Here is a 16452-nt window from a genome sequence, read left to right as displayed (position 1 = left end):
ATATTAGTGAGGGTCAGAGCTGGCAAATGAAGAAAAGGAAACAGGTTAAGGAGAATTTTGGATAGCAGATAGTTAGGATTCAGGGACTGATTGTGGTCCCTATTTTTCTATTCAGGAGCCAGGAGACATCAGAATTCCAGCTCAGGGCTTACAGCTAGGTCTGAAGCTCAATTGAAATTAGGATCCAGGATGATGCCTGGATGAAAATGAATAACTGGGGGGCCGGCCCCATGGCCGAGTGGTTAAGTTTTCACGCTCTGCTTCGGTAGCCCAGGGTTTCGCTGGTTCGGATCCTAGGCATAGACATGGCACAGCTCGTCAGGCCACATTGAGGTGGCATCCCACATACCACAACTAGAAGGACCCACAACTAAAATATACAACTATGTACTGGGGGAATTTGGGGAGAAAAAACAGGGAAGAAAAAAGAAGATTGGCAACAGTTGTTAGCTCAGGTGCCAATCTTAAAAAAAAAAAGAGGGGCCGGCCCAGTGGCACAGCGGTTAAGTTTGCACCTTCCGCTGAGGCGGCCTGGGGTTCGCCAGTTTGGATCCTGGGTGTGGACATGGCATTGCTTATCCAGCCATGCTGTGGCAGGCGTCCCACGTGTAAAGTAGAGGAAGATGGGCACGGATGTTAGCTCAGGGCCAGTCTTCCTCAGCAAAAAGAGGAGGATTGACAGCAGTTAGCTCAGAGCTAATCTTCCTCAAAAAAAAAGAAAGAAAGAAAGAAAGAAAATGATTAACTGGAGAAGCTTGAAGTTAATGGGGAGCCAAGAACTAGATAGGCCTGTCAGGTCAATAAATCACTGTAGGATAAAGTTCAAGAATAAAGCTCAGGCAGGGACACAGGGATCAGACTGGGCCTGGAAGAATCAAAAGGATACTTGTGACAATAACTGCCAATAGGGTATGGACTTCTTTAAGGCAATGTCTGGTTTGAAAAGATCTTAATTTGGGCAGAGGTGTAGAACAGCATGAACTGGGAAAAGCAGCCTTAATAGAGTATTCAGATCAAGCAAGATAAGAGGTCTTCTATACTTTGAATTGGTACTACCATTGACCTGGAAAAAAAATATTTAGTAGGGACATAGTAGTTATCTGAAGGGTTGACACACAGCTATGATGTGGTGATCCAGAGAGAAAAAATAGGACCAATAAATGGAAGGTACAAAGAGATAGATTTTTCTAAAGTACAGAAAAAAGGCTTTTCTCTTTTGCTTTTTTTGGTGAGGAAGATTGGCCCTGAGCTAACACTTGTTGCCAATCTTTCTCTTTTTTTTTTTTTGCTTGAGGAAGACTATCCCTGAGCTAACATCTGTGGCAATCTTCTTCTGTTTGGTATGTGGGATGCTGCCACAGCGTGGCCTGATGAGTGGTACGTAGGTCCGTGTCTGGGATCCAAACTGCGAACCCTGGGCCACTGAAACAGAGCATGTGAACTTAACTACTACGCCACCATGCTGGCCCCTAAAAAGGCTTTTCTAATCACTGAGAATTACAGTGAGTTGAGAACTATAGCACAGGACACAGTAGAAACAGGAGAATGTGAAAGGTAGCTGAAGGATGTCAGGTTAGAGTCTAGTGAAGGAAGAGATAATGGTGGGAACAGTGTGTTGAGAAGCAGAAAAGAATGGGAATCAGGGTCAAGCTGAAGGGGCTAGTCTTTGAAAGCTAGAGGGAGTTTTCTTAGCAGAGGCTCCAAGGAAGAGACAGGAGCTGATGTAAAGGAAGGAATGTGAAAGACAGAGGACTCTGAGTAACAAAAGAATCGTACACAGGGTTCTCAGTCTTCTCAGTGGAGTTTTCTCAAGTTTTCAGTTGAAGCAACGAGAGGATGGAAAAAGAACAGAAGACAAAAGATGATGTTTTTGCTATAACTATTGATGTATAGTTTAACCCAAGGGGGAACAGCTGTTTAGCTATGGCTAGTGAAAAATCTTGAAAGCGTTTGAAATATTTCTTCTCAGTGGTGGGCATGAGAGTGTCCATCTCCACACAGGTCTCCTTGGGTTAGCTGGTATTTATTCCATTTCACCTCAGGAAATCTGCTCAGCTCTCTTTATTGGCATTATGATCTCTTCAGCCCCTATTAAATCTCAAGTGAACATCCAGGGCCCCCCAAACAGAAAACATTCCTACAACTGCAACCATGAATGGACCAATTACCTTAGGAACAGTTGGCCAGACAATGTTTGTCCCAATTGTCTGGAATATGTAAAATTTAGTTGTTAAGGTTTGGCTCCAGGGAAAAGGACTGAGTCCTACGAGTCCTGTAGAGGAAGAGAGATTATTCTGGAAGGCTTAATGGAGCCAAATCCCAGCCCTTCCTTTACCTTTCCATTCTGAGTGGAGAGGGCAATGTGTGTTTTTTCCCCATGGGCTGCAATGAGTGAACTGGACATCACACTATTAGAAAAGGCAGTCTTCAGTATGGACTCTCCTCTCTAACTCTCTAAACGGGGTTGGGTTAGGTTTGGAGAGGAGAGGTGGGCTCACAGAAAGGAATTACTACCATGATGCCAAGACTGCTAGGTGTCAAACTGCTTCAGAATATGGATATGGAGAGAATATGATTCTATTTTAAGAAGTTGTGCCTGTGCCTGCCTCTTGTGTGGATTTACGTGGGTGGGGCACATCCCCCTTCCATACATCACAGCTACTTCTGTCCTGATGAGTCTTCCTCTAGGAAAAGCTAGGGAGCAATCTGTGAAGAAAATTAGGATATAGGGGAGGTTGTTTACAAAGGAACAGAGTTGCAGTGGGTCCAGATGGAAAGTTGGGTAGGGCTGACATTTTTGGCATTTTCTAACAGACACTTCTTCCTTCAACCTTCTAAAGTAGAGGCTGTTCATTCTCGCACTCCTGTAGGAAAGGGTGGCAGGCTATCATCCTTCTCTTTGCTATCCACTGGTACTTTCAGACTATGGTGCTTCCATCCTCTTGCAAAAACTCTTTCCTCTTTAAAGCTTCTGCTATTTGGTTCAACTACCCTTTAGCCCTCAAGTTTACTGAGGACTTTAGCACCTATTAAGTAACCTCTCTATGCAAACTCTTCCTATCTTTCAGGGTGGTTTTAGGAAAATCCATGCGATCCTTAGTTCTTGACCTTCTCAACTCCAGTTTATACTCCTACTTTCAAATCCTTAACTTCCATCATTTTGGCAACACAGGTTTTTCTTCATGGCAGCTTCAGGGCCATAGTATGGAATGGGAGAGGTAGCATTCTTGAGTGTGGAAACACTGGTGGTGCCAGAGCTGGCTGGTGCTGACTTCAAAACCCATTGAAAGACTAGGACTGCCAGTCATGATGCATAAGGGTAGAATAGCATGGGGGTCAGATTCCACATGATACTTGGGGGAAAGTTCAAAATCTCAATCTGACCTTTGTGCCAAGCTTCCAGGAAACCTGGGTCTGGAGCTAAAAGCACCTTTCCTGTTAGCCGTCTTTCTGGAGACATCTGACACTTTTAACAACTTCCACTCTCTTGAACCGCTCTCTTCCCTCTGATTCTGTGCCAATTACCACCCAGTTTTTGTTCTTCCTTATTGGCTGTTCCTTTTCAAAGATTCTCCAAGGGCTCTTCTTCTACTTGTGCCTTAAATGTTGGAATTCCCCACAGCACTCTTCTTAGCCCTCTGCTGTTCTCTGGGGAGCTTCTAGAAATCTATGGCTTCAACTACCACTGAGACGTTCATGATTCAGAATTTCTGGCTATAGTCTAAGGCAGTATCACTCTGAATGCACCCAAACTCATCAGAATTTCTGGCTATATACGCTGAAGTTTTTAAAAAGTACTTTTCTATAAAAGTAATCTATGTACACAGTAAAACAAATACCAACAGTAAAGATAGAGCTAAAACAAAAACGTATAAGTTTCATCCCTCCCAGGCCCACTCTTCATGGTTAATTTTTTAATGCCTGTGTAAATGTGCCATATGCATTCTTCTACACTAGCTTTTTTCCCATTTAATATATTTTTCTCCTACCTTTTAGATCTGTATAGTCAACTGTCATTAGGACATCTCCATCTGGCTGCCCCACAGGCACCTAAAACTCTTTCCCTTTCTTTGGAATTCTCCCTCATGCTACACCCTACTGCTAACCTCAACACCATTTAAAAATTCTTTTTTTTTTTTTTGAGGAAGATTAGCACTGAGCTAACATCTGCTGACAGTTTTTTTTTTTTGCTGAGGAAGACTAGCCCCGAGCTGACATCCATGCCCATCTTCCCCTACTTTATATGTGGGATGCCTACCACAGCATGGCTTGCCAAGCGGTGCCATGTCCACACCCGGGATCCGAACCGGCGAACCCCGGGCCACTGAAGAGGAGCCTGAAACTTGATCTTGGCATCAGGGGTCCGGCCCCTAAAAAATTATCTTTATACACTGTGCCTTTCCAGTCACTCAATCTACCTCAGTCTGGTTTCCAGCCCACCATATATCTCTGAAACAGCTTTCTCCAAAATTACTAAATGACTTCCTTGTTGCAAAATCCATGGACACATTTTAGTCCACCTCTTACCTGATTTGTAACGTTTAACACTGTAACCAGTTTCCTTGATATTTCTCTCCTGGTTGCCTTCTTTCCTTTCTGTTTGCCCCTGCTCAATGTCCTCTTTTCAGCTTCTTTTCCTCATCTCATCTCTCAAACGCAGATATTCCTCTCACTAGGCCATCTTATCCACTTCCACAGCTTCAACAACTATCTATATTCACAGGCGCTTGAGAGCACACACCCCAAACGTTTCTTTTGCATTCCCAACCCACATTATCCAATATCCAGTTGTCTAATGGATATCCCACAGGCACCTAAAACTCATTCTCTCCCCCAAACAAAAAAGAAAATGGCATCATTATTCCTCAGTTGCCCAAGTCAGAACACTGGGAAATATCATGGATTCCTCCCTCTGCCTTATGCGCATTTCCCATCTATCTTTTCCCATCTGCACTTCCCTTTCTATAGGAGAGACCACTGTGTCTCTCGCCTGGAAAAGATCTTACCAATTGTTCTCCACGCCTCTAACTGCGTCCTTTCTAATCCATTCTCCCCAATGCAACCCGTGATCTTTCTAAAATGCAAATATAATTAGTCACACCTCTGCTAAATCTCTTCAGTCTATTCGTTGCCCTTAGGATGAAATCAACTAAATTTGTAAGGCCTTGCGTAAACTGGCCCCTGTCAATCTCACAGGCCTCATCTATTACCTCTCTTAAAATCACATCAGGATACTAGCAGCTCCAGAAAGTACCCGGCCCCGACCCCCAATTCCCAAGAGTCCAGGATTCAGCTCAGGCAACACTTCCTTCAGAAAGCGGGTGCTCAAAAGACAAATGCTCAAAGCATGAAATCCGAGAGGGCATCTCAGCAGCGCTTTCTGCTCCGGAGCCAGGTTTACGGAACGTCCGGGTTACCAGGAAGCTCAGAGCAAAGGTCAAATCCAGATCACGAACCTTCCCCCAAGGATGCGGGGCAATTTCACCCCCCATAATATTCCGCCCGTACGCGTCATGGCTGTCAGTCCCAGTCTTTCGGTGGGTCTTGAAGTCGACACCAGCCAGCTCTGGAGCCACCACTGTTTCCAAACTCAAGAATGCAACCCTCTCTCCTTACTTACTCCGGCCCTGAAGCCACCGTCAAGTAAAACTTGCGCTGCCAGCTTGCCCCAAAGCAAGATGGCTGCCATTCTCTAGCCTCTCCTCCCGACGTGAAGCTGTCCACTCCCCGTTTAATGCCGCTGCCAGGCTGCCCTCACCTAGCATGGCTCCTCCGGCTCATGCCTCACTATGGTCTCGAAGCCGCCACGAACCGGCCAGGTTCCGGGAGGCGCTGTTCAGGATGCAGCCACCCCCGCCCGCCTCTCCCCTCCCCCACGCCCGTGGCGGCGGCGGCGGCGGCGCTGGAGCCCGGATGCGGCGCCGGGAGACAGGCCGGGGAGCGCGGCGCGGATGGATCCAACATGGCGGCGCCAAGCCTGAGCCGAGAGTGAGGCGGCGGGGCGGCCGGAGTGGGGAGGGGGAGTCGAGCGGGACGGGGCGGGGCCGGGCGGGGCCGCAAAGGGCTTGGGGAAGGAAAGTGGAGGGGGAGGCGGTGGCGACGTCCAGCCTGAAAACCTCAGGAGAGGGAGGTGACGGGACGCTGCGAGGTGGGGGAGGGGAGCGGCCGAGGGGGGCGTGCGGGGGAGGTGGCAACTGTGGCAGAGGGCAGGGGTCGAGGCGGGGGAGGGGACGTGGGGAGGGGCGTAAACAAGGGCCAAGGCTGGGCCGGGCTGGGGGTATTAGAGAGGCCGAGTTGGGGAGTGGGGCTGCCATCCCGCCGGGTTGAGGGGGCTTAGGAGCGGGAGGGAGAGGCTGAGCGTGAGAAGGGGAAGGGGCTGGTGGCTTGTCGTTGGGAGGAGGACTGGACTCTGAGGGGTGTTGGGAAGAGGTGAGAATTGGACTTAAGACGTTTGGGGGGAGGTTTTGAAAGTGTTAAATTTGAGGTGGGAGGGGGAAGGGCCTAGGGGAGATATTTGGGTGAAAAAGGAGAGAACGGAGGTTTGGGGAATGGAGAGCCTGTCGGTGTGACGAGGTAATGGAGAAAGTGAGAGACTAGGAGGAAAGTTTGGGAGGAAGGGGAATGGGATGGGAGATAGGACAGTGGAGCTGCACGGGTGATAGAGGTTCGGGGGTTTCCTTTTCCCCTGTGGAAAGGAAGAGAGAGCAGAGTTAAGCAGCATCAGTTGCAGCCAATTCCAATTGCCAGGCCTTTAGCTTTTAATAGGGTGGGAAGGGCAGAAGGGAATGGTCATGTGGGTTTGGAGAATTGGGGTTGGATGAGAGTTCAACTGGATTTGCCTTCCAAAAGCTCTCTAGCTTACTGCTCTCTTGTTTTTCCTGGTTACGAGAGGAAGGGAAAATGGGGAAGCTGGTGTCGCTGCCAGTGTGTGGAAGGACTTTTGTAGTTTTTAGCAATTAGCAATGCAAGAGTGAGGAAACAGCCATGCTATGTTGAAGCCCTATATACTAAGGTTGAGACTCTGGAAGCCTGAGAAAAGGAAAACAGGATGGCATCTAGGCAGCCAGGCTAATTAAATGAGTACTTTAGTTTCCAGACCGTTCTTTTGCTGCTTAAGTGCTGGGAGGGAGGGATCAGTATTCTTACACAGAAAACATTCCCTGGTGAAATGTAGATATATGAGTGGATGCTGCCCTCGTGGATATTTTGTTCTGACTGTGTGCTAGGTAAGGGAAAGGGCGAAGGTGGAATTTGGAGGATGGTTCTGGTCTGAAAAGGAAAACAGTGGAAAGTGTCTCCTTTGGCTGTAACCACTTTCTTCCCACTTCTTCCTAAAGATGAAAGTCAAGGTTAATATTGTAGCAAAATAGGTGAGTCTCATGAGAAATTGAGGAGTCAGGTGAGAAGTTGTCAGAGGATACTTGGTTTCCCACAAGTTGTTGAATTGGGGGCCTTTCGTGGTACCAGCCATTGAGGCTGGAAATTCTCAGAGTTGGTATTGTCTTGTGAATTGCCGAGTAGAGAGTTAGGGAAGCTTGGGCTTTGTTGGGGCGAGTTACCTCATTTAACCTGGAGTGGATTATTTCAATCGAAATGGCTTTAGGCTTGTTTGTATTTTTGCAACTGAGATTGACTAACTCTTTGGGCCTGTGAGGTTTCAAAATAAAGCTTGAAAATTGACTCTCTTTTCCCCCTTGTTTGTTTTTGTTTTGCTGCTGGCTCTGAACCTTGTGCTAGGAAGAGACCTGGGAAATTAACTTTCTTGCAGAGGTAAGTCTGGAACTTTTTATTGTTTTCAAACAATGGCAGGGAATGGAAATGGCATGAGAAATTTATGGTGGGTCAGCTCAGTAATGGGGTAGATGCCAGGGAAAATGAGTTTCACCCACCCAACTGAGTACGTAAGATCTGTTGCTTGCAGTCACTGTCTCTTTGGGTAACTAGAGATTGGTGGGAGGGAAAGGAGAGCAAAAATTAGGTGTTTTGGGACAGGCCCCCAGCTTTGTTTTGTTATTATCTAGTCGTCTTGGTTAGCTCTGAGAGAAACATTTTTTTAAACATGTGCAACATTGTACTCTAGTACAGTGTCTACTAAATATTGCCCTTGGAGGGTTGCTGAGGCACCTTCCACGGGAGGGCTTTTCCTCTAGCTTATTCTTGCTTTTAGTTGTTCAGGGTTCCTGGAATCTTCCTTTTGAAAATACTATGTAATTCTGACTTTTCAGGTATTTAGTTACATTTTCCTCTCCCACCAGCGAGAAAGCTCTTTATGTGCTCTTAGCCATATTTAAGTTTTCCACGTCGTTTCCAATTCAAGTTTCAAGACATCACTCTTTTTAGTTCTTCCACTGACTTTCCTCTCTAAGAGCTTCTGAGAGAGTCAGATACTTCTGGTTCTGTGAAAATACAAATATCATCCCTGTTGGGAGGAAACTAGACTATCCTTTTCATTTCAAGTTATCACTCTTTATTATTTCTTCCACAGGACTTTCAGGGCTTCCAAAAGAGTCAAATACCTCAAAAAATACAGATATCATCCCTGATTGGGGTCAGACTAGACTTTGCTTAGAAATAGAAACCTAATAGAGAACGACCAATCAAGAGGAAATCCTGTAGATACATATGGACTGTCCATTGGCCCTTGACTTGTCTTGGAGCTCCCTAAAGAAAACAAACGAACTACAACTCTAGGAGATGCTGCAATTCATCAGAATAAAGAATTATTCTTGGGAAACGTAGGGGGAAACCCATATTTTAGGATCTCAAATGGACTTAAACCAGCTAGTGGGATCAGGACTCTTGTTTACTGGAGTGTTTGTCTCTTGGTATCTGGCAATATTTCAGACACCAAGACTCAAGAGTTCTTTCTAATCTTCTGTATAGAGGGGGTCCATTCTTCTCACTACTCTGATACCTTTCATCTAGGATCACTGTATAATTTAAGCTGAGTTCCCTTGCTTCACTGCTGCAGAAAGCTGAGTATATTTTAGTTTCAGAGGAAGTTGGCCATGTTCTTTTAATGCTGAAGTTCAATAGATTCTTGGAACCCCCATCTGGGTTGCTGAGTGAGTAAACTCACCATCCTACATGAGAATTATGTGGAGAGGGCTGCTTATTAGCCTATATGCCAGCCTCCTCACATTTCTCCCAAGGACATGGACTTGGGAAACTTAAACCTCTTCAGTGAATAAGTAGTATAAGTCTGATTAGCAGCCTAACCAGGGAGGGTCTGCTAGCAGTCTAGTTTCAAGACTTTAGAGATGGCTGCTGAGGGTTAAGTCCAGGATCCTTTTTGTCTGTCTTGCAGAGAATGGTATTTCTCTTATCTTCACAGAGATCCAGATTGAAGTAGGTCAAATTAGACCTCCTGGGATGGGGTAGAAGGGAGTGTAGCCCTACCACCTGCTGTTCACCTGAATGGCAACAGCAGGTGATAGAAAAGCCAAGGTTGGAGTGGGATGGAACTCCTTAGTGCTGGTTGGACTTAGAGGTTAAATGAGCCTATGTCTGACTAGCTTTTCTTTTCTTCTGGAATATTGTTTGATAGTTTGGGTCGGAGGGAACAAATGGCTTCCTACTCCAGATATAGGGTAGAAAGTGACAATGTTGTCTCTATTCCTTTTGACCTTTCATCATGCTCCATGTAGAATAGAGTTTCTCATCCTTAGCATTATTGACATTTTGGGCTGGATAATTTTTTGTTGTGGGGGACTGTCTGTGTGTGATAGGATGTGTAGAGCAGCATCCATGGCTTCTACTCACTGTATGCCAGTAGCACTCCCCCTTACCCCCCTAGTCATGACAACCTAAAATGTCTCCAGACATTGTAAATGTCCCCTGGGGGACAAAGTTGCCCCTCGTTGAGAACCACTGACCTAGAAGCTCTGATAATTCCTGGCACCTTGAATGATCCAGCCTGGGAATCTAGGACTTAAAAGTGGCCTTTTTTTTCTCCTTCAAATGTAGGGAGTTAACCCTGAGAGGATTGAGGCCTATTGTAGAATTGCATCCGTTGATGAATAATTAGGACCGTAGTGCTTTCCTGTGCTCTGCCTCATTTTCCAGTGGCCAGGTCTGTGAGGACAATATTTCTTCATTTCCTGGGCTTTATAGTCAGTACACTTTGAATTGAGGAGCTCTGGAGCAACCTGCTCTTCTGATTGGTTTAATTTGAAATCTGCCCATCTGCTTTTTCTGGGATCCTCATAATCAACAGCTGGCCAAAGGGAACAGGTGGGACAGGAAACAAGGAGAAGTTGTAGGGGTTTTAAGGAGGCTCAGTTTTCTCGTGTTGCTGGCTATGAGCAAGAAGGTATTTTCCTTCAGTCCCCTCTATTTGTACCCAGGGACTGTAGCAGGTGAAACAAGAAAGGACGAGACAAGGAAAACTAGTCAATAGTTGAATAGCTATTTTCCCAGCTGTTTTCCATGCTTTGGGTGGGGCATTTGGGCTCTCTAACTAGATATGGGCTATATTTCCTGTCCACATATCAGAACCCATGGTATGGGGCTAAGTGATTCCAGGGTGGACCTCCCCTTAAGGCTACAAATCTCTCAGTGCTTCTATTTTAGGATTACTGAGGAAGAGAGGACCGGGTCCTACTTGCTCTTCAGTTTTCTGAGACCCCATCAGCTTTGTTCTTCTGAAGTAGCTTATCATTTTATTCCCTTTCTTAAGCTAGCCTCAGTTTCTTGGTGTATAAAATGGACAGAACAACCTGTCTCATTGTTGAGTAGGGTGCTGTGGTACGGCACAGTGTAGGGGAGGCTATAGCTTGCTAGAATACAGTCATACGTCACTTAACAATAGGGATATGTTCTGAGAAATGGGTCATTAGGCGATTTTGTCATTGTGTGAACATCATAGGGTATACTTACATGAACCTAATGGTATAGCCTACTACCCACCAAGGCTATCTGGTACTAATCTTATGGGACCACCATTGCACGTGTGGTACATCATTGACCAAAATGTCATTATGTGGTGCATGACTGTATATGCATGGTAACTGAGTTGCAGGTATCTATTTTTAATGGGGTCCTCTCATTCTTGCACATATGTGAGTTAATTAAAGTATTGCTTGGACATTAAGTTCAGTTCGACAATATGTTGCTCCTACTATGTGCCAGCCTCTATCCATTGCTAGGCACTAGAGATATAAAGATGAATATGACTTAGTCCTTCTACATGAGTTGCTTAAGATCTAATGGGATAATAAATACAGAAATGATTTTAGTACACTTTGATAAATGATTTAAAGGGAAATATGCACAGTGTTCCATAGGCGCACAGAAGAGGACTACTTATCCCAGCATGGGGGTGTAGAGAATGAATTTGAAGATGGCATCTGAGCTGACTCTTAAAGGATGAGTAGGAGTTAGCCATCTGAAAAAGGGTGGTGATGGGGGTGTGCAACAGAGAAGGGAGAGGGGCATTCAGGCAAAGGAAGTAGCCTGAAGAAAGGTATAGAGAAATGAATTGCATGATGTATGTGAATGATAAACAAACTCATAAGGTTAGAGAATAAAAAGTGGGTTATGAGGTTGAAAGGTAGGCGGGAACCCAATCTTGGGATATTTGGTGTGTTGTGTAAGGAGTTTGGAGTGTTCCTATAGGTCTTAAGCAGAAAAGTGATGTGATCAGTTGTGCATTTTAGATAGCTAATTCAGCTGAATGTGGGGGATGGCTTTAGGTGGGCTAAGATTGGTGGTAAGGAGAGCCCTTAAAGAGGCTGTTGTAATAGACCAGGTGAGAGATTATTGGGATCTGAACCGTGGCAGTGGAGATGGAAAGGTGAGGCAGTTTAAGGGATATTTAGAAGTAGCATCAACAGGAATTTATAATTGATTGGGTGATTGGAGATTGTGGTCAGAGGGTAGAGCAGTATTGGGTGGTACTCTCTGGCAGGGCAGTAAGTATTAGTGACTATTTGTTAGTGCTGTCGAGTTGATTGAAACTCCTAGCGATCCTGTGTACAGCAGAGCAGAACTCTGCCTAGTCTTTTTGTGCTGCCCTCTCACCTTCTGGCGCTATGTCAGACAAATCTCCACTGCTATTCATAGGGCTTTCATGGCCAGTTGTTTTGGAAGTGGGTGGCCAGGTCCTTCCTCCTAGGCTGTCTTAGTCTGGAAGCTTCGCTGAAACCTGTCCACCATGGGTGATCCTGCTGGTATTTGAAATACCAGTGGCATAGCTTTCAGCATCAGAGCAACACGCAGCCGCCACAGTATGACAGCTGACAGACGGGAGGTTTGGTTCCCTAACTGGGAAATGAACCAGGGCCACAGCAGTGAGAGTGCTAAATCTTAACCACTAAACCACCAGGGCTGGCTAGTATAAGTGACTAGAGTGGAGGTGAAAGTTGTTGGACTTCAGGATTGGATAGTGGCTGGGTCATTGATACTACCCAGGATGATGGAGGAACTTTGTGAATCAAGTGCCAAGTTATATAATGAATGTAGGGCTATGATTGGTCATGGACAGAATATTGGTAAATGACAACCATGAGGAAAGATTAGAAGGTGGTATATCCAAATGGTGTATGAACATCAAGGGTGTACAAGTCACATAGGAGGATTACAAGCATGCTCAATTCAGGAGCTTAATAATAACTGATTTAAATCTATGAGTTTCGGTGAATATTATTAACCTTCTGAGTAGTTACGCTTCTGGACTTGGTTGGATTATAGGAAAAATGAGGATAGGCTTGTGGAGGGATGGGTCTGGCTTGCAGAGGTCAAGGATGCTTCTCTCTTTGAAATATCTTTCACCACCATTTATATAAGGTTTACAAAGTAATTTCACATGTATTTTCTCATTGGATTTTTAAGTCTGAGTAGTAGTTTGTTTCATTCCTGATGAGGGCAGTGAAACTTTGAAGTTAAGTGACTTATGGTCACACAGCTACACAGCTTGTTAATGATACAGACAAAATTGAAACTAGTTCTAATCCTAAAGATTTTCACTTTCCCTACTATCAGTCTCTAAGTTCACTTTCTGCAGCTTTCATATTAGAAGAGTGAATTCTCTACTATTGAAGTTTGCCTACATTTAAGAGGTGAACTGGTTGGGGAAAGCACAGTTCTCAAAAGCAGTGTTTCAGGGGCAGGAGGAACAACTGAGGTAATATCTAACAGCACTTTCTGCTGAGTATATAGCACTAAAATTGCATTATAACATCCTCACTTAGGGAAAGTGACTATATTTCTCCAGTAGGGTCTGGACTTAGAGCAGCATCTGCTGGGTATGGAGAGCTCTAGGCTTTTTTAAATGAACACTTTTTAAAATTTAATAAATACTTATTAAGCACTACACTGCCTGGGCATTGTGTTGGGCACTGGGAATACAGGAATGAACAAGACCACTTCTTGCCATTTAGTGGCTCAAAGGTTCTTGCCTTGTCCTTACAGTATAGTGAGGATTGCAGCTGCTGAGCAGGGATTCTGGAAAGCAGTGTGTACCTGAGCCCCCAGCATGGCGGGCCTAAAGCGGCGGGCAAGCCAGGTGTGGCCAGAAGAGCATGGTGAGCAGGAGCATGGGCTATATAGCCTGCACCGCATGTTTGACATCGTGGGCACCCACCTGACACACAGAGATGTGCGCGTTCTTTCCTTCCTCTTTGTTGATGTCATTGATGACCACGAGCGTGGCCTCATCCGAAATGGACGTGACTTCTTACTGGCACTGGAGCGCCAGGGCCGCTGTGATGAGAGTAACTTCCGCCAGGTGCTGCAGCTGCTGCGCATCATTACTCGCCATGACCTGCTGCCCTACGTCACCCTCAAGAGGAGACGGGCTGGTGAGGGTGCATTGGGGGCTGGGGACACAGGAATCAGGGAAGAGTTGTGGGAAGCCAGGAGTGAGCAGCATAGGAGTCCAAGCGGGAAGAGACCTTGATTCTGGGGAGTACCTAGGAGAATAAGTTATGAGGCCCCTTGGATGGTTGGACTAGAAGAAGGGAGGGGTATATCTTTTCTTGAATGACGCCCTTTTCCCCTACAGTGTGCCCTGATCTTGTAGACAAGTATCTGGAGGAGACATCAATTCGCTATGTGACCCCCAGAGCCCTCAGTGATCCAGAACCGAGGCCTCCCCAACCCCCTAAAACAGGTGAGAAGACATTAACTCCTCCTAATTTCCATAATCAAGAAAGAGGACACTGAACCCATCATATTCCCAGCTTTGCCAGCTTAAATGAAAGGACACCGTCCCACCATATCTAACCTCATAAAAATTAGGTGAGGTGTTAATGCTTCACCTAGATCCTGTAATTGTTCCCACGTTGTGTCTTCCTTTAGGTCACATTATTGCTGTTGCTTTTAATGCTAAGTCTAAATGATTCCTCCTCATTCCAAGAGCAGTGTTTGAATTTCTGCATTTACCCTACTACATCTTCTCCCCTTGTACCCTCTGGTCAGTGCCTCCCCACTATCCTGTGGTGTGCTGCCCCACTTCGGGCCCTCAGATGTGTAGCAAGCGGCCAGCTCGAGGGAGAGCCACACTTGGGAGCCAGCGAAAACGCCGGAAGTCAGTGACACCAGATCCCAAGGAAAAGCAGACATGTGGTGAGGAAGTTCAGAGGTACCAGAGGTGGAGTAGACTTGAGGGGAAATAGAAAGAACTGCTAGGATACTGGGCAGTTTATGCTATTTAGTGCAAGGTTCACTTTGATTGCTATTTGCAAAGTGAGGTTGAATGGTTTAGTCTCTGGGGCTAGAATTCCTCTATCTTTGTGGCAGAGTACATTTCAACTCTTTGTTAGTTAATACTAGATCAGAAGAATGCTGTTATGACATCCTTATGGGAGGATGAACCAAGTCATGATAAAGTATAAAAATGAACTTCTGTGCCTGCTAATTGAGAAAATAACTGCTAGAAGCAAGGTGCTGTTTGTGAGTGATGGGAATAATCTGACTTGGGCGTGGCCCAGTTAAGGGAACCTGCTGCATTCAGGCAAGGATTTCAGAGGTACATAGAAAAGAACTAGTCCTGGGGAAGAGGTAGAAAAGGGGTCAGGTGATGTTCCTGACTTTGCTACTCTGCTGTTCAACCTTGGATTGTAAACTCACCCCTCACTGCAACCTCCCTACATATCTTCTGTTCCCCACAGACATCAGACTGCGGGTTCGGGCTGAATACTGCCAGCACGAGACTGCTCTGCAGGGCAATGTCTTCTCTAACAAGCAGGACCCCCTTGAGCGCCAGTTTGAGCGCTTTAACCAGGCCAACACCATCCTCAAGTCCCGGGACCTGGGCTCCATCATCTGTGACATCAAGTTCTCTGAGCTCACCTACCTCGACGCATTCTGGCGCGACTACATCAATGGCTCATTACTAGAGGCACTTAAAGGTGTCTTCATCACAGACTCCCTCAAGCAGGCTGTGGGCCATGAAGCCATCAAGCTGCTGGTGAATGTGGACGAGGAGGACTATGAGCTGGGCCGACAGAAACTCCTGAGGAACTTGATGCTGCAAGCATTGCCCTGACCTTTTCCCCTTCTCACTTCTCTGGGGACTGTTCCCACCATCCACCTCTGGAGCTTACATACTGTTCTGGGGTTTGTTCTCTACCCTTCCAACCAATCACACCCTGCCTTTTTTTTTTTTTAAAAAGGAAAAGACAAAGGAAAATGGAAGTGGTGTTCCCCACCCCTCCCTGCACCCATGTGCCTGGGCTTCCCCTTTGTTCCCCCTTTCCACTTACCCCCCTAATGTGTGTCTCTACAGCCACCTTGCCACTGAGCCGTAAGACAAATGTATAGGGAGAAGCAAAGTCTATAGAACATAGTCTTTGTAAGGGATTGAAGTGAACACTGCTTTTGGGTGCACTGAGGGGTTATCAGTACTTCTGGCTTTATGAGGGCTCTTAAATTTTGTCTGAAAAACCAAAGGGCTGTGAGTAAGGGAGCTGTGTGGAAGGTGGGACTCTGAAATGTATTTTGGAATTTAATCACCACCCTCTCCCAAATTATAGAATTTTTAAAAAACAAAGAAGCTGTGGCCCTTTCCACTCTCTCCTGGCCTCTGGTGCTGCTCCTCTCTGCCTTGTTTCCTCCATTCCATGGCTTGAAACCTCTGCCTGGTGTAGCTCCTTCTCTTCCTTTGTCAAACCCTCTTCAAAGGAGTAATAGGTAAGAGGACTAGGTCGGCCTAGTCCTCTCTCCCAACCGTAGTGTGTGTGTGTACACACATACACAGGGTAGATGGAGAAGTTGTTGCTAATTAAAATACACTCCCCCTAAAAAGGGGAAGGGGGAGTGTGACACTTTCCTTCCATGTTCAAGTGAAAATAAATAATGTACCCTGCAGCCCTTTCCCCTTTGCTTTCTTATGATTTGGGCAAAGGGCATCATAGGTGAAAGTGAAATAATTCAATATCAACTCCTTTCTTCTTTTTCCTTCCCCATCCTCTACCCCTACTCCCACTCCCAAGCTTGGGAGCATGGGGCTGG

At 45.9% G+C, this 16452-nt stretch overlaps 1 protein-coding gene across 3 annotated transcripts; it reads left to right on the top strand.

Moving 5' to 3' along the window:
- The first annotated feature begins 5427 nt into the window (after positions 1 to 5427).
- On the top strand, positions 5428 to 16308 carry DEDD (death effector domain containing). Of its 3 annotated transcripts, none has more exons than XM_070608359.1 (6): positions 5428 to 5988; positions 7738 to 7770; positions 13411 to 13799; positions 14003 to 14110; positions 14419 to 14565; positions 15111 to 16308. In XM_070608359.1, exons 3-6 carry the CDS (start codon positions 13475 to 13477, stop codon positions 15485 to 15487), a joined length of 957 nt encoding a protein of 318 aa, XP_070464460.1. In that variant the 5' UTR covers positions 5428 to 5988; positions 7738 to 7770; positions 13411 to 13474; the 3' UTR covers positions 15488 to 16308. The 3 variants fall into 3 exon arrangements, with proteins under 3 accessions (XP_070464460.1, XP_070464461.1, XP_070464462.1); XM_070608360.1 differs by lacking the exon at positions 5428 to 5988 and adding an exon at positions 6027 to 6148; XM_070608361.1 differs by lacking the exon at positions 5428 to 5988 and adding an exon at positions 6162 to 6429.
- Positions 16309 to 16452: the final 144 nt, after the last annotated feature.

The sequence above is a fragment of the Equus przewalskii genome, unplaced genomic scaffold (genome assembly GCF_037783145.1).
Source record: "Equus przewalskii isolate Varuska unplaced genomic scaffold, EquPr2 ChrUn-6, whole genome shotgun sequence".
Lineage (NCBI taxonomy): Eukaryota > Metazoa > Chordata > Mammalia > Perissodactyla > Equidae > Equus > Equus przewalskii.
Note: the sequence above shows the minus strand (reverse complement) of the source record. Positions and strands in the feature narration are given on the sequence as shown.

Bases quoted from the DNA above. Each gene is read 5' to 3' on its own strand.
- DEDD (XM_070608359.1), top strand. From the start codon at position 13,475: ATGGCGGGCCTAAAGCGGCGGGCAAGCCAGGTGTGGCCAGAAGAGCAT. The intron at 13,800-14,002 runs GTGAGGGTGCAT...TTTCCCCTACAG, and splicing joins CCTCAAGAGGAGACGGGCTG to TGTGCCCTGATCTTGTAGAC. The intron at 14,111-14,418 runs GTGAGAAGACAT...CCCTCTGGTCAG, and splicing joins TCCCCAACCCCCTAAAACAG to TGCCTCCCCACTATCCTGTG.